The sequence below is a fragment of the Hippopotamus amphibius genome, chromosome 16, assembly GCF_030028045.1.
Source record: "Hippopotamus amphibius kiboko isolate mHipAmp2 chromosome 16, mHipAmp2.hap2, whole genome shotgun sequence".
Taxonomy (NCBI): domain Eukaryota; kingdom Metazoa; phylum Chordata; class Mammalia; order Artiodactyla; family Hippopotamidae; genus Hippopotamus; species Hippopotamus amphibius.
Window position 1 is genome coordinate 48,210,963 of NC_080201.1, and position 26,257 is coordinate 48,237,219.

At 40.1% G+C, this 26,257-nt stretch overlaps 1 protein-coding gene and 1 pseudogene across 5 annotated transcripts in view; both read right to left on the bottom strand.

Moving 5' to 3' along the window:
- Nucleotides 1-9,222: 9,222 nt before the first annotated feature.
- On the bottom strand, nt 9,223-9,736 carry LOC130838856 (glycine cleavage system H protein, mitochondrial-like; annotated as a pseudogene).
- A 2,442-nt stretch (nt 9,737-12,178) lies between these two features.
- The window catches only part of ZNF793 (zinc finger protein 793), a 32,279-nt gene continuing 18,200 nt past the window's right edge, over nt 12,179-26,257 (bottom strand). For all 5 annotated transcript variants that reach the window (XM_057712526.1, XM_057712527.1, XM_057712528.1 and 2 more), the window contains 2 exons: nt 26,017-26,112; nt 12,179-16,906 (listed from right to left, as the gene is read on the bottom strand). In XM_057712526.1, the coding sequence (XP_057568509.1) occupies nt 15,924-16,906; nt 26,017-26,112 (1,079 nt within the window). In that variant the 3' untranslated portion in view covers nt 12,179-15,923. The remainder of the gene's footprint in view (nt 16,907-26,016; nt 26,113-26,257) is intronic.

Here is a 26,257-nt window from a genome sequence, read left to right on the forward strand (position 1 = left end):
TGCTGGGGCTGCCAGCCACTCTAAGCAATCTGGTATCTTTCAGGTTATCCTGCTTCGCCAGCTCAAATCTCACAACCATTAGCTCACTTCCCTCAATAGTTATTTACAGGGTCAGTGCCAAACACTGTTCTAGCAGCTGCAGATAAAATGACAAGATCTGTTTCTTTGCTCAGGGAACTCCCAGTCTCCTTGGTCCTTCTGATCTATAAACCCGTTTGCCATACTTGTCTGCAGAAACCCACTACTTTTCTTAGAGTGTGAAATTGGACAAGCTCTTTAGCCTCTTGAATTGTGAGTTTATCCATATGTAAAACGGAGGTGTCTCATTAGGTGAGAAAATCAAGCGCAAGGATCTGTTAAGTGTTGAACAGCAGACATGCATAGATTATTGAGCCACAGATATGTACAAGGCTATGTTCCATGCTGGAGGTTCAGTGATGGACAAGATACACATGGTCTCCCGTGGGTCCTCGAGTAGTCTAGAGGAGCCTAATAATAATCAAGCCAAGAAATAAACAAGGTGGTTTCAAGTAACCATAGGTGTTCTGTAAATCTTAAAATAGTGTTAGAGTGGGGGTGGGAGGCTCAGGGTTCCTGATAAGATGGTGGGGGAGGTCTCTTGATGATGAGAAGGCAACCATGGGACACCTGGTGACAGGCATCCAGACAGAAGGAGCAGCAAAGGCAAAGATCCAGAGGCAAGAAGTGGCTGGGGTATTCAGGGAAAAGAAAGGTCACTGTGGCTGTGGTGTGGTGAATGATAGAGCCTGGTACTTAATGTCCAGCAGGACCATAGAGCCAGCTTTTTTTTTTTTTTTTTTTGATCCAGCTCTTTTAATAATAAATCAACTGATGTGCATCATTCCATGGACACTAAATGCTCCCGGCATTATTTTTTTTCCTTTGGCTGTGTTGGGTCTTTATTGCTGCGCGTGGGGCTTTCTTTAGTTGTGGCAAGTGGGGTCTACTCTTCGCTGTGGTGCGCATGCTTCTCATCGCAGTGGCTTCTCTTGTTGCAGAGCACAGTCTCTAGGCTTGTGGGCTTCAGTAGTTGCAGCATGCGGGCTCAGTAGTTGTGGCACACAGGCTTAGTTGCTCCACAGCATGTGGGGTCTTCCTGGACCAGGGATCAAATCCATGTCCCCTGCATTGGCGGGCAGATTCTTAACTCCTGCGCCACCAGGGAGGTCCTGCTCAGGGCATTTTTAAAGGAGATTTCCCACCCAGAGTAGATTCATAATCATGAAGCACTTAGCTGCCTAGAAAATAGCTTTACCTTTCTAAATACCAAAATCTAACCCATTACAGAGTGCTTAAATAATAAGACAGGGGTTGATGCCTCCATGTTACATCCTGGGGATCCAATTCTGGAGGCATCTATTGTCCCCATTTTACATGCCATAAAACTGAGGCCTGCCCTGGGATCCCAGAGTTCGTAAGTAGCTCTTCTCAAATCCCAACTATATCTTGTTTTACTCTACCCTTTATAACTAAACCCCACCTGCTCTGAGTACAAAATGAATGCATCATTCATGACACCTATTTATACCAAGAAAAAGGACTAGAGCTTGAGCTTGTTAACTCTTGGCTTCTCCACTGACTCAGAACGTGGCCTTGTGCACATCACTTCACTTAATTCATTCAGGAAATACTGCCTGAGTTCCTACTGAGGGTTGGATACTCCTAGAAGAGGAGTGTTCACTGCACACAGCAGTGAACAGGGCAGACACGTCCCAATAGCTTATGTTCTAGTTGAGAGATAGACAATGTTAAACTTTTGAAACACTGGTGAGTGCTCTCATGTAAAGACAGTATAAAGGGATGGAGAGAGATAGGGTGAGGGGTGCAGGGGCAAATCATGCAATGATCTGAGTAAAACAATAGAATCAGTTAATTGTGATAATTAGTAGTAATTAATAGAACAAATTAAACATACAGAAACCCCAGTATTTTATGTTTCTTTTTTTCCGCTGATACATGAGTTTAATTTTTCAAAAACTCTCCATTGGATATTTAAAATCTGTGGGCTATGTTAATGTATATTCTTAAGAGAGAGTATATAAGGTTAAGACTTAAAAAGGGGAACATAAATGCAATAGGGCTAATGAAAAAGATAATACCTATATTTAATAAAAAATGACATGTTTCCGTCTCATGATATAGTGGGATGTTTTTACTCTGTTTGTTTCCTTTGCCAATAATATTTCTCTGAACTGCCTGTGGCCTTTAAGACATACATTTTTTCTTGTATGAACAGTAGTAGTAAAACTGACTACAAACGAAATTCACTTTGACTTGGGGCTCTGCTCTTATCAAGCCCACATTATGCTAATTCCTGGTGTCATCCCAATATGATGACAGCAAGCCAAATGTCTTCTAAACAAAAAGATTTGAGTGTGGGATACTTACTGATTTTAGTAAGCAACAGCAGGTTTTTAGATTTGGATGAATTCATTTCCAGCTCTCTAAAAATGTCCATCCACTTTGTGTCTAACAGGCTTATTTTAGTAAAGCAGCTGTTTGCTGGGTCTTGGATCTATAAATTCACTGAAGGCTATCTGTGTCTAAAATGTCCATAATCTTTAAACACTTCAATGTTTGAATGTCACTGTAAGTTAACCTCTTTCAGGGAAAATGAGAAAAGTAATTTGAACTTGTGAAATTGAAGTTAACAGTTAAAGTTTTAGCCGAGAAATTGAGAAAGTCTGTTTAACCAGATTGTCAAACAATCCTGGAGGAACAGCATATAACTTTTGTTTTACTATAATCATTTTCTCCATTCTCATCCTCATTCCCCAAATTAGAGAAGGACATGTTTGTTCCACACTTGGAAAATATGATTTTACGGTAAGACATTTTAACATCTTTTCCGTGGCCATCGTCAATAGACACCTGGTAGGCATATGTCTAAGGAGGCCATCTCCATCCATTTCCTTTAAAGCTTAAAATCTTATCAAGTGCTTCTCAATTTTTGAAGAAATTGAGAAATAATCAAAAACTCTCATTATGAAAGCCTCACTAGGTAAGAAAATCACATCCCTTTTTTTTCAATGTTGCAGATAAAATCTTTTAATTTTTTTTTTAAGACTTTTTTGATGTGGACCATTTTTAAAGTCTTTATTGCATTTGTTACAATACTGCTTCTGTATTATGTTTTGGTTTTTTGACCGTGAGGCATGTGGGATCATAGCTCCCGACCAGCAATCAAACCTGCACCCCCTGCATTGGAAGGGGAAATCTTAACCACTGGACTGCCAGGGAAGTCCCTAAAATCTTCTTTGGTGAGAAGTTTAGGGACTGAATGGAATTTACCAAAATTACATCTACATTGTCTGCCAAATATACAGATAGATGAACAAAATCTAGTTATTAACTGAACAAGATATCAACAATCTTTTGTTTTATGCTTCTGTGTTTGGATATGGTTTCATTAAAATCTTCATAGCAATCAAGATGATTTGAAACTCTTGTTTTCCAAGTACCTAAGAAGTAGGGGTAACATTTTTTGTTACCATGACTCCACATACCACTTGATAAACTGTAGAAAGCTGCTCATGATGGCTGGCAAGATCTAACAGAATAGGCTTTAGACTGTAAGGGACCAACATATCTTGTCAAAATTTCCCCTTTAGCTTTCCCACGGGGCATTTTATTTTATTTTTTATTTTATTTTTTTACACCAAAAAAAGTTTTTAATTAAAAACTCTTCCAAGAATAAACAAACAAAACTCTCACTTTGTGTGATTGATGGCCACAATAACAATTACAGAAGTTTAAGAAAAAAACAGTTTTCAATAATAGAAAATTAGCCCCTTTAAGGAAAACAAGTCCACAATACATAGCAGGTTAGCTACAAACTGAAAATGCAATCAAATATAATTTGAAAAATACTTTGAAAAGGACTCCAAAGGCAATAAGACACTTTTTACATTTTTTTAAATCTTTTTTTAAAGGAAAGATTTTAGTCTCCCGTTATTTTATTTATTTTTATTTATTTATTTATTTTAAAATTTTTATTTTTGGCTGCATTGTATCTCCATTGCTGTGTGCGGGCTTTCTATAGTTGTGGTGAGCGTGGGCTACTCTTCATTGCGGTGGGCAGGCTTCTTATTGCGGTGGCCTCTCTTGCTGTGGAGCCCGGGCTCTAGGCACGCAGGCTTCAGTAGTTGTGGCACTCAGGCTCTAGAGCACAGGCTCAGTAGTTGTGGTGCACAGGCTTAGTTGCTCCATGGCATGTGGGATCTTCATGAACCAGGGACTGAACCCATGTCCTCTGCATTGGCAGGCAGATTCTTAACCACTGCGCCACCAGGGAAGTCTGCCCACAGGACACTTTAGCTGCAAGCTCTGAATTAAGAAAATTAACTGTACTCTGTTTCACAGAGCAGTCAAAGGAATGATGATAATGTGTGTTTGGTATACCCCAAGCCAATTCACCACCACTGTTTTCATTGGTGTGTCTTTGAGGGAGCTAAAAAACTTTGACAAAATTTAAAAGAACTTACCTGTCTTGTCCTAGTCTTGTGAGATTGTCTCCATATATACTTTTTAAAAAAATTATTATTTATTTATTTATTGGCTGTGTTGGGTCTTTTTTGCTGTGTGCGGGCTTTCTTTTTAGTTGCCGTGAGTGGAGGCTACTCTTCGTTGTGGTGCGCAGGCTCCTCATTGCCGTGGCTTCTCTTGTTGCGGAGCATGGGCTCTAGGTGTATGGGCTTCAGTAGTTGCAGCACATGGGCTCAATAGTTGTGGCTCATGAGCTCTAAAGTGCAGGCTCAATAGTTGTGGTACACGGGCTTAATTGCTCCGTAGCATGTGGGATCTTCCTGGAGCAGGGATGGAACCCGTGTCCCCTGCATTGGCAGGCAGATTCTCAACCACTGCGCCACCTAGGAAGCCCTCCATATATACTTTTACATCCTTTTCTCTCGAATACTCAATCCTAAATTCTTTTCTCCTCATTGTTCGGTATTTTCTGTTTTGGTTATTTATCTCTCTAATCCATGTGTCCTTCCATTTGCCATTAAAAGAACACATTCACTTAGCCTTTTTTTGGTCTGGGTTATGCTGGTGTTGGTATTGTAATCATTCGTTTCATTATCTAAACTCTTAGAAAACATCATCACAGTATTCAGTGTCCGAAATTAAAACTAGAACTACTTGGGGCTTCACTGGTGGTACAGTGGTTAAGAATTTGCCTGCCAATTCAGGGCACACAGGTTCAATCCCTGGTCTGGGTAGATCCCACATGCTGCAGAGCAACTAAGCCCATGCACAACAACTACTGAGCCTGTGCTCTAGAGCCCAGAGCCACAGCTACTGAGCCCACATGCCACAACTACTGAAGCCCTTGTGCCTAGAGCCTGTGTTCTGCAACAAAAGAAGCCACCACAATGAGGAGCCTGTGCACTACAATGAAGAGTAGCCCCCGCCCCCCCACAACTCGCGAAAGCCTGCGCACAGCAACAGAGATCCAATGCAGCCAATAAATAAACAAATGAATTGATTTAAAAAAAACTAGAACTACTTGATAGAAAGCATGAGTTAATCCACAGGCACAGGGAAAGACAGTTCAGGCTCCTGGTTACAACACACTTAAGTTGCATTATTCAGAGTGATGAATGATTCCTTATTGTGAACTACAAACCATGGTTACCAACATCAGCAGTCAGGGGCAGTATGGAAGGCAGAAAATCTCTGCTGTAGCCATTTGACACTAAAAACTCTTTGCTTTCAGCAGTTCCTATTTTGGGGGCCACCATATCAGTTTTGTACTTTACCCACAACCGTTGCACCCATTGCAAAAACTGGGACTTCGCATGTCCTGAGGAGGGGTTTCCCAGGAAGCAGGCGTTTCATTGCTAAAACCAGGATAGTCCTGGGAAGACCAGGACAGTTGGTCACCCTGTAAGTTGTCTTGACTACATCTTGTGCACCACCTCCCCTTCCCGCTACCTCCCAACCATGCCAGAGCTGCCCCATCCCAGGCTCAGCCAGTCATATTCCCTCTCATGGCAGTCTGAAATCTGGGAGGGACATATGCCTCGCCTGGGAGGTGACCCCACACAGAAGTCTCAGTCATTCCCAAAACAGCCCTAGCTGATTATTAGATAATTCTTGGTTGTCCAGAGTTTTCTTCAAGCCATTCCTTACCCTAGTATGCTGGTTAACTGCCCATTCTGCTGAAGGTAGCCAGAGTTGCTTTCTTTAGCTTTCAGACAAGAACATCTTCACTATTGCAATAGTACTGCTTTTGCTGATGTCCCTTCTATATCCTGTTGATTTGTGTCAGATGCTGGGTTCCTTGGCACCGAATGGATATCTAGCTATAGTTTAAGACTAAGATGGCTCTCAGTGATTTCCTGAAAAATGGCAAGGAGGTTGGGCCTTTGTACCTTTGCAGTTGCTGAAGAGGGACTCAGCTGTGAGTTGTTAGCAGCCAACAATCCCAGCAGCTAGGGGGATGAGTGCTTGGGTCCTGGCACACCTCAGTATTCGCTATATTTTATCTCTATTCAATATCACATTAAAAAAATTGTACCACTGTAATACTTTAAATTGTTCGTAAGATCATGTTCTTCTGCCTTGTTTTTTTAAGTACATAAATGTTTAGGGCTGTCCTAGGTCCACAGATTATGTAACTGGTCCTGCCTCCACTCTCTCCTTCCCACCTACCAGACATATCTGAAAAAACAGTGCATCTGAAGTCCCACATCAGGATGACTCCTGATGAAAAAGCCTCTCAGACCATTAAAATATGCCAGTAGTAGATTATACGTAGAGTTTGAAAGCAGGCATGGTTTTTAAATAAATTCAGAGGGACTATTTTCACATTAATGCTTCATATGTGTGAAAAGACTTTTTTTGGGAGATCAGGTTGGTTTTTGGGTTTGCAGCAAATATATTACACAAATTAAGGTATGTAAAATACATGAATACTTTAAAATATTCAACTATATATTAAAAATTAAAGTAAAATATTAAAATAACAATGGTGCATTTCATTATAAAAATTGTTTTAAAGATTTATTTCTTGCCCTGTTAGTTACTTATTGAGATATTATTGATATACAATAAACTGTGCTTACTTAAAGTGTACAATGTAATAAGTTTCAAATATTCAAAGATATTTCTGGCAATTCTCCAATCTTTTTCTGGCCCAGTTTTTGCTTGTAGATAGGATAGAAAATTGACACCGACCTGCTCTCATCCTTTCTGTGGGGACCCCAGCTCTGATGCTGCCACCTCTGCAGCAATACAACAGCCAGCTGCTCCTCTTAACCAACATGGCATCAGTCATAAGAAAGATGGTGGCACCCTGCAACCGGTTTTTATTAGCGGAAGGTAGGGCATCCTGGGTGCCACTGCTTTAGAGGAGGTATCAGGCAGCTTATATTCTGCTTCTGGGTAGGGAAACCAAAGAGGCCACGGCAAGGGGGTACCTTCCAATAAGTGCAAAAGGCACTTGGGCTCTGGCTTGCTGGGGTTGGCAAAGAGGCCCTGGGTGGACAAAGATTTGGGCAAGGACAGCGCAAGGGGAAAGAAGCTGCACTTGGGGGAGTGCAGCGCCAATGGCGCTCCCAACCTGACCCACTGACACTGTGAGATAGTGTTTCTTGTTGGTTTAGGTCAGTAAATTTTGGGCTGGTTTGCTTTTCAGCAATAGATAGTACACCTTCCTTGCTGGTCTCCAACATTCCAGGCACACTCCCTATTTTAGGGTCTTTGCATTTGCTGTTCCCTCTGCCTGCAGTAGGTTGTTTTTTTTGTTTGTTTTTTGTTTTGGACAAGTGCATGATTAGGTCCCTCATTTATTTCAGGTCTTTATGCAGAGGTCACTTTAGAGGCCTTTCTTGGCTACTGTATGTAAAATTTCACTCCCTCCCCCCTCCAAGTAATAGGGTTGGTGCAGGCACGACCTATAGCAGTAACCCCTCAGCCATTGGTTGGCACTGCAGTGGGTCCCTCCCCCTCCCTATGTAAAAGGAGTCCAGAATTTGGACTGAGGGAAGATGGTTTTTTGAGACTCTAGTCTGCAATATTCTTGGTGTGTTAGCTTTCCAATTAAAGTCATTATTCCTTGCCCCAACAACTTGTCTCCCAATTTACTGGCCTATCCTGCAGTGAGCAGGGCAGGCTCGGGCTTGGTAACACTCCTATTTTATTTAATTAATTTATCTATTTAGTTTTTGGGGTTTTTTGGCCACACCACGTGGCATGTGGGATCTCAGTTCTCTGACCAGGATTCAAACCCACACCCCCTGCAGTGGAAGTGCAGAGTCTTAACCACTGGACCACCAGGGAAGTCCTGATACTCTTATTATTTTATATACTCTTTCCCTGTTTACTTTTTGCTCACTGACAATTATGTTTCCTTTTCTGTTTGCTATTGTATCCCCAATGCCAAGAACAGTGCCTGGTTAATAGTAAGTGCTCAGAATGCACTTGTAGGTAACTGGGTAAACACAAGTCCATGGGCCAGACACACAGCTGGAACAGAGAAAGGTTTATTGCAGAACCATACAAGGAGATGGGTGGCTCATGCCTTAAAAAAAAAAAAAACCCCGAAACTCCCGAAAAGCTTTCAGCAAAGCCCTTTTATAGGAAAGGTGAGGGGAGGCATGGTTAATTGTTGCAGACTTCTTAGTGTCAGATCCTTTGCTTTTTTTTAATTATGAAGGTAAATATTTTATTATTAAACTGTTTATTTTCCTGCAAGGCTGTTGCTTCACTGTATAAAAATAGCACCAGCAAACACAGTATATTGCAAAATTAAGATAGTAATGTTCGTCATCGGACACTATACAACTAACAAACTTTCCTCCACTGCCAGTTATTTCCAGTGGGAAGATCACTGAGTATTTTGACCCAAATCCAGGGATGGCTGTAAGCAAGTACGATATTATATATAAGGCTTAAGATAACACTGTTATCCTTAAATTACATAATTTTTATAACTAGTTTTACCACAGATAATTTCAGGAATTCTGAATATTATAACTGGAGCCTAGCCTAAAAATCATAGGTTGCTGTGAAAAAGATGCATAGTGTTTATCTGAAGTCATTGAGAAGTTAAGGGGTTATTGTCTTCAGGAAATATTGTTGCAAGTAGTTTCTTTTGCTAAAACTTGCTTTTAAAAAACCTATCCACCACTAATTTGAGAAAACTATGCTAGATTAAGTTGTTTCAAACTAGTTTATTTAGCAGTTCCATTTTCACTCCTAAATAGATTTTATGTATTTCTCATATGCTTCTTCACTCATTAGTTCATCTAGTTCTGAAGGGTTACCAAGTGTCATCTTGATCAGCCAACCATCTTCCTAACAAGATTTGTGGAGGAGTCCTGGATTTTCTGCTAGAGCTTCATTAATTTCAGTTACTTCTCCTGATAGAGGAGAATAGAGTTCACTAGCAGCTTTCACACTTTCCAAAGCACCAAATTCCTCGTTTGTTCAATTTTGTCCCAACTTCAGGCAGACTACAGTAAACAACATCTCCCAAAGCTTCCTGTGCAAAATTGCTGATTCCCACTGTTCCAACACCGTTTTCTGTTGTTACCCATTCATGTTTGTCTGTGAATTCACGCACGGAGAGCAGAGCTGGGCCGGTGCGCAGCGCCCGGACAGCACCGGCCCACAGTCCCCAGGGCCGCGGCGGGCAGGGCGCATTAGGTGCAGAGATGGCGCGCAGGCTGCACACCGCAGCCCGCTCGCTTCGCGCCGCTTGCAGCGCCATGTTCGCAGGGATGCGGAGGATCTCCGCGTAGCACCTAGAGCATGCCGGCCGGTGGGGGTGGGCGGGGGCGGCCCGCTCAGATCCTTTGCTTCTGAGGTCAAGTCAAAGTTAGGTAAGGATGTCCCTGTAAATCTCCACCAAAAAAAATGTTACTCTCTGTTCTATCAATAAAGAGCAAGGTACTGACTTGCCTGGTGGTGCAACGGTTAAGAATCCATCTGCCAATGCAGGGGACACAGATTGGAGCCCTGGTCCAGGAAGATCCCACCTGCCATGAAGCAACTAAGCCCGTGTGCCATATCTACTGAGCCTGTGCTCCAGAGCCTGGGAGCCATAGCTACTGAGCCCACGAGCCACAACTACTGAAGCCCACACGCTTAAAGCTTGTGCTCCAAGACGAGAAGCCACCTCAATGAGAAGCCCGTGCACCACAGCAAAGAGTAGCCCCTGCTTGCCACAAGTAGAGAAAGCTGGTGCACAGCAACAAAGACCCAACACAGCCAAAAAATAAATAAAATTAAAAAAAAAAAAAGCCAAGCTCTCAAGCACAACTTTCACCCTTCGAGGTCCAGGGCTGGTTAATAGAAAGGGGTCCCTGTGGAAGCAGGGAGTGGGGGGTACCCTGCCCCAGAGCATTCCTCTAGCACCCAGTCTGGGTTCTCCTGCCAGTGCCCAGGCCTGGGTGAAGTGGCAGATCTCAGTGGTAGCTCCCTCGGGGCCAGGTCCCCAGACCCTGCCCAGCCTCTCATTGCTGAGGGAGCCAGGCGCCCAGGACCCAACTGGCCCTCAGGCTCCTTAGGCCAACCAAACGCCGGGGGCCAGGTCCCGTAGACTGCGTCCCATGCAGACTGCAGCTGCCATTAGATCACAGAGCAGGGATGGGGAAGAGGTTCACTGCCACCTCAGGGCCTGGGCCGGCCCAGTAGGCAGTCTTGGCGGGGGCTCTGGAGCCCTGCAGTACACACCTCTAGCCTGTTCCCTGCCCCTGGCCCTCCCAAGTTCACCAGCCAGCCCCAGGCTGGGTAGCTGGAGGGCCCCAGCAAGAAGACAGGGATCTGCCTCTTACCTCACTCTCCTCCTGACTACCACCTCTCTACTGACAGTTGGTTGGCTCAAGGGACCTCTAACAGGCTGCTCATTGACTGTTGCTCACTTGGGGGCGGGGTCGTAAATTTTGTATTGGTAGCAGACTCCTTATTTGAAGCAAGCTGCTGTGTTGTGAGCTGGGCTTTGGAGAGGCCCATGTAGCAAGGAGCTGAGGGTAGCCTCTGGCCCACAGCTAGCACGAAATGGAGACCCTCAGTCCAACAATTCACAAGGAATTGAATTCTGCCAACAACCATGTGATCCTGGAAGCAGCTCCTTCCCTAGTTGAACATCAGATGAAACCACTGTTCCGGCCAACACTGTGATTGTAGCATTGTGAGACCTGAACCAGAGGACCCACCTTAGCTGTGTCTGGACTCACAGAAACTGTGAAATAACAAATGTGGGTTGGCTTAAGCTACTAAATTTGTGATAATTTGTTAGGTAGCACTAGATAACTAACACAATTAGGTTGCCAAAGCTGCAGACTGGTGTTAACAAATGTCATCATTGTTTCTCATTACTATCTGTTCTGTGAGGAGGATGCTTTGTTTTAGGGCTAATGGTTAGGGATGTGATCCATATCAGAGGCCCACCCTTGTCTGACCATCAGAATTACTGAGGATGCTTGAACCCTCTGCCAGAGCTAATCAAACAGAATCTCTGGGGCGAACATGTATTTTTTAAAAATTCTCTGCACAGTATCTTGCCCAAGATATTTAACTACTATATATATCTATATCTATCACCTATCTATCTATCATCTATCTATATACATCTGGGAAAATCTGACAGCACCTTGTCAAATGATTGAGGTTAACATCACCAATAAGATTTATCACCATCATGTACCCTCTGCTATGATGCACTGAAGATGCATCACTTCTGTAATATTAATGCATAACCCACTGATTCAAACCCAAATTGAGGGATATTCTACAAAACTGGCCAGTATTGTTCAAAAGTGTCTAAGTCATTAGAGATAAGAAAAGACTGAGGAACTATCATAGACTGGAAGAGACTAAAGAGAAATAACAGGTAAATGCAATGTGGAATCTGGACTGGATCTTGGGCTAGACGAAGAACATCAGTGGGACGGGCTATAGTTTAATTACTAGTATTATATCAATGTTAATTTCCTGGTTTTGATAATTCTATTATGCTTATAAAAGATGTTAACATTACAGGAAGCTGCATGAAAACTATTTGGAAACTGTTTTGCAACTTTTTTATGTCAAAAATTATCTCAAACAAAAAAAAAACCCTCTCTCTACTTGAGGGGTTCTCAAAGTACTGCCTTTTGCTCTTTAGATCTACACATTTTCTTTTATTCTGGTGATATCCCAAAAACTGAGCTGGGGAGAGGCAATAGACCAGGCCAGGGTGCCATCTTGTCAGAAAATAAAAACATTTGCAAGGCTTCATGTATTTCAAAACACTTTCCCCCCTTTATTTTGTTTTTCAAATTACAAAAGTAATATATGTTTGTAACAAATAAAACAATACAAAGATATATAAATTAAACAACTACTTACATTTCCGTACCCCACCAGGGTAACCAATGAAAATTAATACCTTGTTTTATATCCCTCCACACTTTTCTCTTTGTTTATATAAACACACACACATGCATAAATACACATATTCGTGTTTTAAGAAAATAGATTTATATACATGAGTCTGAAATTTTCTCTTTTCACTTAACAATATACCACAAATATCTCCACAAATTAGTAGAGTTCTAGCTTCCCCCTCAAATTTCTTAAACACATATTTGACATATCATACTTGGTTCAGTTATTCACATATTTTTCTTCTGGGCTTTCATTCTCCCTCTCTGACTCTCCCATTACCCACCTGCATCACCCACCTCCCCACAGCCGAATGCATACTCTTCGATACTTTTCTCCATGCATATAAAATCTTACCGCAAACATATATGATACATGTTTATCACTCATAAACACCTAGAAGCATTTTGTAACTGATTTACAAAAACAGACTCACATTATACACACTTACTTCTACCTTGCTTTCTTCTCTCAAGAAAACATTCTGGAATTCCACTCAAGTCCATTAGCATAGTTTTAACTTGTCCACCTTAACAGCTATATAAACATCCTATGGAATGGACGTACTTTAGTTCCTTCCCTCTTCCAATTTCCCTACCGATGGGCATTTATTTTGATTCTAGTGGTTTGGCCACTGGGAACAATTCACAATAAATGTACATGTCCCTTATGTATTGGGGTTTTACTTCTAAGAGAAGATTTCCCAAAGTGGCATAAGCATTTTAAGTTATAATAGATGTTGTCAGATTGCTTTTCAAAAGATCTGTAACAATTTATGTTTCTACCAGCAGTGTCTAAGAACATCCTTTGTCCTGACAGCAAAAAGCATTCCTGCTCTCTTTCATCAGCTTTATTGAATACTGTTAGCTCATTATAACTTTAATCTGCATTCTCCAACAACTACTGAGACTAAACATTTTTTGATAAGTCCATCAGCCACTTGGATTTGCTCTTCTCTCAACTGTCTATTCATTCTTTGCCATGTTTTGTTATTGGGTTATTTTTTTCCTGTCAGTACAAAGAGCACTCTTTCTGATTGGGTTTGCAAATATTTTCCCCCAATCCATCGTTTATCGACTATTGATGGCATCTTTTGCCACGCAAGATTGTACTTTTTATGTAGTCAAATATTTATTTTTAAACTGTTTCTGAGGGTCCTGGGTTGGTAAAGTTAATCAAATTCCTAGATTGTACATGTAGTCTCCTTTCATTTTCTTTCAAGAATTTTAGTGTTATTTAAAAAATTTAAATCTTAAAACTGCCTGGAATTTTTTTTTCATGTGGTTTGTGCTGTTGGTGTAACTTTACTTTCTTCCTGATTAAAAAGCCAGTTGTGCCAGAATTCTTTTTAAATAAACAGTTCCTTTCCCCGATGGTTTGAAATTGCACATTTTCCATACATGATAAAGCTCATACACACTGAGGTCTATTTCAGTACTTTCTGTTCTGTTCCACTGATGTATCAATATTTATCTGTTCTTTTGCCAATCCTATATTAATTTGATTAGAATGACTTCATGTTATATTCTAACATTTGGCATGAAATTTTCTTTTTCATACTCATCTAGATTCTCAGGCATTTATTTTTCTATATGGAATTTAAGATCATTTCACATCACTTAAACAAATCATTTAGATTTAGTGTAATTCCAAAAGAAGTGCATATAAATTATTAGATGTTTACAGAGAAAACCTCTTTATTTCTATATGCTGCCTTCTTAGAAAATTAACTTTTTAACTCAAAAATCACTAGTATCTTCACTTATTGGTATACAATCAATACCAATTGTATTGATATACAATCATCAGCAAAAAGTTTTCCACTATATTGCAATTTTTCATAGCTTATATTTTGATGGAATAGCGTCTATTTACTATTTCAAAAATATGTTGAACTACAGTTGCACAAAACATCATTCTTTTAATCACATCTTTAGCTGTGATTATGTTTCCTTTCTCATTCACTATCAGGAATTCTTAGAAGGAGGCAAATCTTTGTTTTTGTTTTTTTTGGCTGTGCAGCACGGCTTGCAGGATCTTTGTTCCCCAGCCAAGGACTGAACCTGCTGCCACAGCAGTGAAAGTGCCAAGTCCTGTCTACTGGACCTCCAGGGAAGTCCCATGGGAGTCAAATCTTGAATAATGTGGCCATTTCTTTTCTTATATAGATGACATGGCAGCTCAAGGAAGTGGACTCTGAACTGGAATGATGAAAAAACTTGGTATTTAGAGTCTGGCACATTCACAGAGAAATGTATAGGGAAGAAAAGTCAGTGTTGCTGAATTAATTTGCAGAAAAAAAAAAAGAGAAACAAAGGAACTCTCTTTCATTGGTCTGTGTGTGAAACCTTTCTGAATTACAAGACATATAAAAAGTGTCTTTCCTACTAACTTGCTGCAAGGCATTTTAAGCAAGACTAAGAAAATAGGAATAGTGCACAATCTGCCAAGGCCACAGTACTTTCTGTTAAATAATGAGTGTGCTGAGCCATAAATTTATAGCATTTTGTTCACTGAATATCAGGTTGTGAAACTATTCCTTAGCTTTTTTTTTTTTTTTTTTTTTTTGTAGCTAAACAACCAAAAATTTATTCTCTCATAGTTCACAAGGCCAAAAATCTGAAATCAGAAATCACTGATACAAGATAATCACTGAAGTGTCAATAGGACCATACTCTATCCAATGACTCTAGGGGAGAATCTGCTCTTTGCTGCCTCTTCCAGCTTCTGGTAGCTGCTGCATTCCTTGGTTATGGGCCACATGACTGATCTTAGGCTTCAGTTCACATGGCCTTCTCCTGTATGTTTGTCCTTAGCTTTATCTTTTCAACATTAAAAAGAGAAAAGCAAATAATTTGTTTAAATTATTTATTTTAAATTTATGTATTATTATTAAAACTTTTATATATTAAAATAATAAAGGCAAAACAAGTGCCCTTTTAAAATTAAAAATATTTAATAAAGTTTTTGGCAAACTTAACAAAAGACATTAAAAACATTATTATTCAGAAAAGGGCCCAACAATAAATGTGATGGCCATTTACATGTATTACAAGAAGGTGAGAAAATGTGCTGGTTTAATATGTTAAAGCTTTAAAAAAAAAAAAATATTTGGCCATATTATTATTATTATCATTTTTTGTGCTGTATGATACCAAAAGACAATGGTGATACTTAGAGTGGAAAAGTTTGGTGAATGGAATTCTACATATGTGCTTGATATCCATACTTTATATTAAATTCACATTTATCATTCTAAAATATAAATAGTGCTTATTATGTTGCTCACTGTGGGACCTACCATAATATACCTCTAATTTTCTTCACATGTATTTTGTATTGTTATCATTTAAACTTTTATAAGCCAGAGTGAACATGTTTATGTTTTATAAAATATTTTCTATAATCTTTAGTATAAAACTTTCTATCACAATTGGAACATGACCTGCCCTATGATAAAACACTTGGTCCAAATTCAGATTTCTCCTAAGGATGAATTCCTCCACATATAATGAAATAGAATATCTCACTCAAGTCTTTCCTATAATTTTTAGGTTTTCATTCCTATAAGCATTCTTCCTAGCATGAATTTTCTGATGTCTACTGAGGTTTGGCTTTTGGTAGAAAGCTTTGCCACATTCACTACATCCATAGGGTTTTTCTCCTGTATGAGTTCTCCAATGTTTATTGAGGCATGACTTTTGACTGAAGGATTTTCCACATTCTCTGCAACGATAGGGTCTTTCTCCTGTGTGTATTTTTCGATGTACATTGAGGTATGACTTCTCACCAAAAGACTTCCCACATTCATTGCACACAAAGGGTCTCTCTCCTGTATGTGTCCTCTGATGTTCTCTGCGGTGTGACTTCTGGGTGAAGGCTTTCCCACAAAAAAAACACTCAAAGGGTCTTATCCCAGTGTGTATTCTCTGGTGTTTAATGAGGGTTGACTTATGTGAAAAGGCTTTTCCACAGTCAGTGCAGCCATATGGCTTCTCCCCAGTGTGACTTCTTTGATGCCTAATGAATTCAGATTTGTAGCAGAAGGCTTTCCCACACTCATTACAGACGTGGGGCTTCTCTGTAGGTGGAACCCTCTTACGTTTGTACACAAGAGAATTGGTTACTGCAGGTTTATACATAAGTGCTGGATTATGGCTGAAAGCTTTCTCACAGTGACTGCATTCCCAGAATTTGTCTCCATTAGGTCTTCTATCATGCTTTGTATGTTGTAACAATTTCTCATATCCATAGCACTCATTTTGCTTTTTTGAATAGTTTCTCTTAAAACCATTCAAGTCTAAATTATGGTTCACACTCTTTCCACAAGAGTCCCAGTTATTAGGGTTTTGAATTGAAGGAAAAAGATCAGTGCTCAGATGTGATATTTTCCCAAACTTACTACATTCATGGCTTCTTTCCTTGGGCAACGTTTTCTTGCTGATGAAAGTACCTTGCCTCAAAAGCATGTCTTGCCGTCTTTGCCTCTGGACGTTAACTTGCCAAATGTTTTCTGGAGAAAGTACAGCAAACCTTTCCTTATGAATCTTTTATTATGATCTGGAATAAAACTATTTGAGAAATGCCCTAAAAATTTAAAGGGTGCACAGTATATGAATAGAGAGCATGAGTCATAACTAAAGGTGCCAATGCAGGGAAAAGTGTCATATGAGTATAGAAGATTCAGAAACTGGCACAAATGTAATGGAACATGTCACAGAGGATACAGAGAAATAACTTTGAAGAAGAGAGGATATTACAGAGCAGTGATTGGCAAACAGATTCTTAAAGGACCAGAGAGTAAATATTTTAGGCTTTGTGGGCCATATGGTCTCAGTCACAATTACTTAACTATCCCATTGTACAGTGAGAACACAGCCAGTATGTAAATGTAAGGAGGGTGCAGCTGTTTTCCAATAAAACTTTATTCACAAAATCAGGTGGCTGACCTCTAGGCCAAAGTTTGCTGATTCCTGTTACAGAGGAAAGGGGTTCAAATGTCATAAAACACCCAGTGTATGGTTCTCAGTGGTCACTGTCAGCCTCATCTGGGAACTGATATGTTGACAGATATGCAGAATCTTGGGCCCCACCCCCAGACCTACAGAATCAGAATCTGTATTTTAATAAATTGCCCAGAGGCTTTGTATCACATTAAGAGTTTGACAAGCACTGTTATAGTAGTCAGGGAATTTACCACATTGAGCTAGTTAGTAATAAAATAAATGGCAAGGGCTCTAAGATGAACTAGATAAAAGAAGGAATCAATGAAGCTAACTAGAATTTAAAGCAGGCGCTCTTAACTTGGTATATAGAAATCTGGGGAGCTGTTTATTTGGACAGAGAAAAAATACATCTTTATTTTCACTAAGTTCTAACTACAATTGAGCATGCCCTTTGATCATGAATGTGAACAAAAAAACACTGTAACTTTGTCCTAGTCTGTGAATAAGGTATTTTCATGTCACAGTATAGCGGTCAAAGATTTCTCAAAATAGGTTTACAATCATCTCTACTTTGAGATCATGGCAATTATTTGACCTGATGCTAGATCTCATTAGTTAATGTACAAATAACAAAGTATATCTACTATTATCACTAATATCATTAATATTTTGATATTGCATTTTCTAATTTTATTTCAGTAATTACTGTGTTTTAGTAATTTGTTTTGCATGTAATCTTATGGATTTTATTTTTTTTAATATGTAAAAAAAAGGGTCTATTAGGCTTCATCAGAATGCTTAAGAGTTCCATGACACGAAAACGACAAAGAACCCCTAACTTAAAGACATTCAGGCATGAAGTAATTTGGGTCCAATTTTAGGAGATGTCAGTAGAAAATGAAAAGTAGACAGGAAGATTTAAAGTCATTTCTCAAATGAAAAACAACAAAACTTAGCACATATGCATAGAACAATTAGAGAGGGTGACAAAGACAGAAGGCTCAAAATGAGCTCACAGTAGCAAAACTCTGGAATGAGAAGCTGAGGTACATATATGTGTGTACTTGTGTGCGTGTGGGGTGGAGGGGAGGTAGCAAGTAGAAAGGAGGATGACTTCAGTTTTTGTCCAACAAAAAACAGGGGTGAGTGGATACAACTGTGGAGATTATCCACAGACTGGTAAAACGGAGGGTAGGGGAGTCTAGGTGGTACAAGGGGGACAAAAGGCGTCAAAATGGCAAGGAGGCCAGCTGTGAGCATCATATGGTCTCAGAATGGACTTCTTTGAGGGAGTTATACCACTGAGAAGAGAATCAAGTTTGGAAAACAGAAAATGCAGCAGTCCCTTGGGAGGAAAAGGCTGGGTTGCAGCCAGGAAAATAGAAGATACAGGGCACTTAGAAAGGAAGGCTAACTGGATACTTTTTCTCTTTTTTTGCAGTTATTATATAATTGTGTGTGTGTGTGTGTGCGCCACACACATGCATGGCATGCAGGATCTTAATTCAAACCTGTGCCCCCTGCAGTGGAAGCTTGGTGTCCCAACCACTGAACCATCAGGGAATTCCCATTACATAAAATTCTTGAAAGAGGGAAAAGAAAAAGCAGTTGATAGCCAGGTTACAATGATTTCACAAAGGTTGATGAGCACATGTCACGAAGCAAAACACACCTCAGAAGGCACCAGAGTGTGATGGGTAAAAACACTGGTTCTAGAGCATGACTACCTGGGTTCAAAACCCCATCTGGCCCCTTACTTTGTTATGTGTCCTTAGACAAGTTTCTTAACCTTTCTGTGATTGTTTCATCATTTGTAAATGGGGTAATAAAGGCTGGTAATAAACACCTCACAGGTGTTGTAAGGGTTGAATAAGTTGATATATGTAAAGGACTGAGAACAGACCTGGTACAAAGTGAGCACACACTGAGTACTGGCCAGGAATTCTAATGCTGTTGCTGCTGCTACTACAACCAGTGAAAGCTGGATGGTGGTAATCTCAAAGACATTATTTTGGGGAGAAGCATGAAAATTACTTGAATGTTTTGGGGGTTTATATAATATTTAATTCAATTATGTGATTATAACACCAATGGCATAAAGAGATCTGGAAGCAGATGGTACTGACTCGTGTTGCTAAGCTCATGACTCTACTGGAGAAGCAGAAGTCCAGAGGCATCCTAAAGAGTAGGTTACCAGCACTCAGGGTACCAGTGATTATTGTTGAGATATTTTACAGAGCTGATGGGAGAGGGGCAGTTATTCTGAATATTAAATAGAGGTGGTTAAAACAGGCCAAGCTCAGCCTTCTTCACTACCCAACTGTTCCTGGTCACTTCCTGGAATTCACTGCTTCCTCCTCTGTGACTGAAGGAATAACAGGGATAACATAAGAGATTAGGGAAAGGATGGGAAGTGAGCCTGTGAGTATGGCAGGCAGGTTTGGGGCATTTTACCCAAAAATTGTTAAAATAGAGAACAGGAAAGAACCAGCAAGAACAGGAGAATCACAGAAGCATAGTTGTAAGAATGCCAGAATGTGAAAGAGAAAGTGTAATGATAACCTCAAGAGAGAGACCAAGGATTCTGGAGAAAGGGAGATGGAGCAAGCACACAGGAAGGTGGGATGTACGGAGGCTGAAGGGTCACCAAGAAGGCTGAATTGTCCCCAGCTGCTTTCAAAGCTCTAAGGCTTTTAAGAGCTGGACCCTGGAGGATAGAGAGGAATCAAGATGGTGGAGTAGGAGGACATGCGCTCACTCCCTCTTGCAAGAGCACCAGAATTACAACTAACTGCTGAACAATCATCAACAGAAAGACACTGGAACTCACCAAAAAAAAAATTCCACATCCAGAGACAAAGGAGAAGCAGCAAAGAGACAGTAGGAGGGGCCCAATCGCGTTAAAATCAAATCCCATAAATGCTGGGCGGGTGACTCACAAGCTGGAGAACAGTTATACTGCAGAAGTCCACCCACTAAAGTGAGGGTTCTGAGCCCCATGTCAGGATTCCTAACCTGAGGGTCCAGCAACGGGAGGAGGAATCCCCAGAGAATCAGACTTTGAAAGCCAGTGGGATTTGATTGCAGGACCTCCACAGGACTGGGGGAAATGGAGACTCCACTCTTGGAGGGCATACAAAAAAGTGTACTCACAAGAACCCAGGGGGAAGGAGCAGTGACCCCATAGGAGACTGAACCAGACCTACCTGCTGGTGTTGGAGGGTTGCCTGCAGAGGTGGGGGGCAGCTGTGGCTCACCGAGGAGATGAAGGCACTGGTGGCAGGGGTTCTGGGAAGTGCTCATTGGTGTGAGCCTGTCCAGAGTCCACCATTAGCCCCACCAAAGAGCCTGTAAGCTCCAGTGCTGCGTAGCCTCAGGCCAAACAACCAACAAGGTGGGAACACAGCCCCACCCATTGGCAGACAAGCAGATTAAAGTGTCACTGAGCTCCATCCACCAAATCAGATTAACATTTTACTGAGCTCCACCCACCCAGCCCAACCCACCATCAGTCCCTCCCATAAGGAAGCACTCACTAGCCTCCTATACAGCTTCCTCCACAAGAGGGCAGACAGCAGAATCAAGCAGTATCAGCAGTATTTCATCTTATGGAACTGAAAATCACAGCCACAGAAAGACAGAGAATATGAAAAGGCAAAAGACTTTGTATCAGATGAAGGGACAAGATAAAATGCCAGAAAAACAACTAAATGAAGAGGAGATAGGTACCCTTCCAGAAAAAGAATTCAGAATAATGATGCTGAAGATGATCCAGGACTTTGAAGAAAGACTGGAAGCAAAGATCAAACAGTTGCAAAAAAAGTTTACCAAAGATCTAGAAGAATTAAAGAACAAACAAACAGAGATCTGCAACACAATAACGGAAATGAAAACTACACTAGAAGGAACCAATAGCAGATTAATTGAGGCAGAAGGGCGAATAAGTGACCTGGAAGACAGAATGGTGATAATCACTGATGTGGAGAAGAATAAAGAAAAAAGAATGAAAAGAACTGAAGACAGCCTAAGAGACTTCTGGGACGTTAAGCACACCAACATTCACATTATAGGGGTCCCAGAAGGAGAAGAGAGAGAGAAAGGACCTGAGAAAATACTGGAAGAGATTATAGTTGAAAACCTCCCTAACATGGGAAAGGAAATAGCTACCCAAGTCCAGGAAGCGCAGAGAGTCCCAGGCAGGATAAACCCAAGGAGAAACACACCAAGACCTATAGTAGTCAAACTGACACAAATTAATGACAGAAAAGGTATTAAAAGCAATAAGGGAAAAACAACAAATAACATACAAGGGACCTCCCATAAGGTTAACAGCTGATTTCTCAGCAGAAACTCTGCAAGCCACAAGGGAGTGGCACGATATATTTAAAGTGATGACAGGGAAGACCCTACAACCAAGAATACTCTACCCAGCAAGGATCTCATTCAGATTTGACAGAGAAATCAAACGCTTTACAGACAAGCAACAGCTAAGAGAATTCAGCACCACCAAACCAGCCCTACAACAAATGCTAAAGGGACTTCTCTAAGCAGGAAACATAAGAAAAGGACCTACAGAAACAAAAACAAAACAATTAAGAAAATGGTAATAGGCACATACATATCGATAATTACCTTGAACGTAAATGGACTAAATGCACCAACCAAAAGACACAGACTGGCTGAATGGATACAAAAACAAGACCCATATGTATGCTGTCCACAAGAGACCCACTTCAGACCTAGAGGCACATACAGACAGAAAGTGAGGGGATGGAAAAAGATATTCCATGAAAATGGAAATCAAAAGAAAGCTGGAGTAGCAAAACTCATATCAGATAAAATAGAGTTTAAAATAAAAAATGTTACAAGAGACAAGAAAGGACACTACATAAAGATCAAGGCATCAATCCAAGAAGAAGAGATAACAATTATAAATACATATGCACCCAGTATAGGAGCACCTCAATACATAAGGCAAATGCTAACAACTATGAAAGAGGAAATCGACGGTCACACAATAATAGTGGGGAACTTTAACACCCCACTGACACCAATGGACAGATCATCCACAGAGAAAATTAATAAGGAAACACAAGTTTTAAATGACACAATAAATCAGCTTGATTTAATAGATATCTATAGGACATTACATCCCAAAACAGCAGATTACACATTCCTCTCAAGTACACATGGAATATTCTCCAGGACAGGTCACATTTTGGGTCATAAATCAAGCCTTGGTAAATTCAAGAAAATTGAAACCATATCAAGCATCTTTTGTGACCACAACACTATGAGATTAGAAATCAATTACAGGAAAAAAACTGTAAAAAACACAAACACATGAAGGCTAAACAATACGCTACTAAATAACCAACAGATCACTGAAGAAATCAAAGAGGAAATCAAAAAATACCTAGAGACAAATGACAATGAAAACACAATGATCCAAAACCTATGAGATGCAGCAAAGGCAGTTCTAAGAGGGAAGTTTATAGCAATACAATCCTACCTCAAGAAACAAGAAAAATCCCAAATAAACAATCTAACCTTACACCTAAAGAAACTAGAGAAAGAAGAGCAAACAAAACTCAAAGTTAGTAGACGGAGAGAAATCATAAAGATCAGAGTGGAAATAAATGAAATAGAAACAAAGAAAACAATAGCAAAAATCAATAAAACTAAAAGCTGGTTCTTTGAGAAGATAAATAAAATCAATAAACCTCTAGCAAGACTCATCAAGAAAGAGAGGGAGAGGACTCAGATCAATAAAATTAGAAATGAACCAGGAGAAGTTACAATGGACACCACAGAAATAAAAAGCACCATAAGAGACTACTACAAGCAACTATATGCCAATAAAATGGACAACCTGGATGAAATGGACAGATTCTTAGAAAGGTATAACCTCCCAAGACTGAATCAGGAAGACATAGAAAATATGAACAGACCAATCACAAGTAATGAAATTGAAACTGTGATTAAAAATCTCCCAACAAACAAAAGTCCAGGACCAGATGGCTTCACAGGTGAATTTTATTTAGAGAAGAGCTAACACCCATCCTTCTCAAATTCTTCCAAAAAATTGCAGGGGAAGGAACACTCCCAAACTCATTTTATGAAGCCACCATCACCCTGATACCAAAACCAGACAAAGATACTACAAAAAAAGAAAATGACAGACCAATATCACTGATGAATTTAGATGCAAAATTCCTCAACAAAATACTAGCCAACAGAATCCAACCACACATTAAAAGGATAATACACCATGATCAAGTGGGGTTTATCCCTGGAATGCAAGGATTCTTCAGTATATGCAAATCAATCAATGTGATACACCATATTAACAAACTGAAGGATAAAAACCACATGATCATCTCAATAGATGCAGAAAAAGCTTTTGACAAAATTCAACACCCATTTATGATAAAAACTCTCCAGAAGGTGGGCGTAAAGGGAACCTACCTCAACAGAATAAAGGCCATCTATGACAAACCCACAGCAAACATCCTTCTCAATGGTGAAAAACTGGAAGCATTCCTCTAAGATCAGGAACCAGACAAGGATGTCCACTGTCACCACTACTATTCCACATAGTTTTGGAAGTCCTTGCCACAGCAATCACAGAAGAAAAAGAAATAAAAGGACTCCAAATTGGAAAAGAAGAAGTAAAACTGTTACTGTTTGCAGATGACATGATACTATACATAGAAAATCCTAAAGATGCCACCAGAAAACTATTTGAGCTAATCAGTGAATTTGGTAAAGTTGCAGGATACAAAATTAACACACAGAAATCTCTTGCATTTCTATACACTAACAATGAAAGATCAGAAAGAGAAATTAAGGAAACAATCCCATTCCCCCTTGCAACAAAAAGAATAAAATACCTAGGAATAAACCTAATCAAGGAGGTAAAAGACCTGTACTCAGAAAACTATAAGACACTAATGAAAGAAATCAAAGACAACACAAACAGGTGGAGAGATATACCATGTTCTTGGATTGGAAGAATCAACATTGTGAAAATGACTATACTACCCAAAGCAATTTACAGATTCAATGCAATCCCAATCAAATTACCAGTGGCATTTTTCACAGAACTAGGACAAGAAATTTTACGATTTGTATGGAAATGCAAAAGACCCCGAATAGCCAAAGCAATTTGAGAAGGAAAGACGGAGTTGGTGGAATCAGGCTTCCTGACTTCAGGCTATACTACAAGGCTACAGTGATCAAGACAGTATAGTACTGGCACAAAAACAGAAATACAGATCAATGGAACAGGCTAGAAAGCCCAGAGATAAACTATGGTCAACTAATCTATGACAAAGGAGGCAAGGATATACAATGGAGAAAAGGCAGCCTCTTCAATAAGTGGTGCTGGGAAAATTGGTCAGCTACATGTAAAAGAATGAAATTAGAACACTCTTTAACACCATACACAAAAGTAAACTCAAAATAGATTAAAGACCTAACTGTAAGGCCAGTCACTATAAAACTCCTAGAGGAAAACAGGAAGAACACTCTTTGAAGTAAATAACAGCAAGATCTTTTTTCATCTACCCCCTAGAGTAATGGAAATAAAAACAAAAATAAATAAGTGGGACCTCATGAAACTTCAAAGCTTCTCAACAGCAAAGGAAAGTATAAGCAAGACGAAAAGACAACCCTCAGAATGGGAGAAAATATTTGCAAACGAATCAACAGACAAAGGATTAATCTCCAAAATATATAAACAGTTTATCCAGCTCTATATCAAAAAAACAAACAACCCAATCAAAAAATGGGCAGGAGACCTAAATAGGCATTTCTCCAAAGAAGACATACAGATGGCCAAGAGGCACATGAAAAGCTGCTCAACATCACTAATTATTAGAGAAATGCAAATCAAAACTACAATGAGGTATTACCTCATACCGGTTAGAATGGGCATCACCAGAAAATTGACAAACAGTAAATGGAGAGGGTGTGGAGGAAAGGGAACGCTCTTTCACTGTTGGTGGGAATGTAAATTGATACAGCCACTATGGAGAATAGTATGCAGGTTCCTTGCAAAACTAAAAATAGAACTACCATATGACCCAGCAATCCCACTGCTGGGTATATACCCAGAGAACACCATAATGCAAAAAGACACATGCACTCCAATGTTCATTGCAGCACTATTTACAACAGCCAGGACATGGAAGCAACCTAAATGTCAATCAACAGATGAATGGATAAAAAAGATGTGGTACATATATGCAATGGAATATTACTCAGCTGTAAAAAGCAATGAAATTGGGACATTTGTAGAGACATGGATGGACCTAGAGACTGTCATACAGAGTGAAGTGACTCAGAAACAGAAAAACAAATATCGTATATTAACACATATATGTGGAATATAGAAAAATAGTACAAATCAACCAGTTTGCAAGGCAGAAATAGAGACACAGATGCAGAGAACAAACATATGGACACCCAATGGGGAAAGTGGGGAGGGTTGGGGGGGGGAATGAATTGGGAGATTGGGATGCCAAATAGTATACTCTAAATATATGCAGTTTATTGTATGTTAACTGTATCTCAATAAAAGTTCTTAAAAAAAAAAAAAAGAGCTGGACCTTGAACAAAATCCCAAAGGTGCCATCTCCCATAGTACATCTTTTGCTGGATTTATCTTACTTACCCCGACAGTGGCAGCCCGAGCATGCTGCCTCACAAATCCATGGTGCTTCTTCCTGCTCCAGCCTGAGGATCACATATGGTTTGGTGCCTTCATAACCTGTTCCAGGGAAATGATCCAGGCCTTGGGCTGAGCTCCTTGGTCTTCAGGGCCACTCAGCCAGCATTAAAGGCTGCACAACAGACATTGTACTTGGGAGGAGACTGTACACACACTTTGTCCAGAACTCAAAAGGAACTAGTAA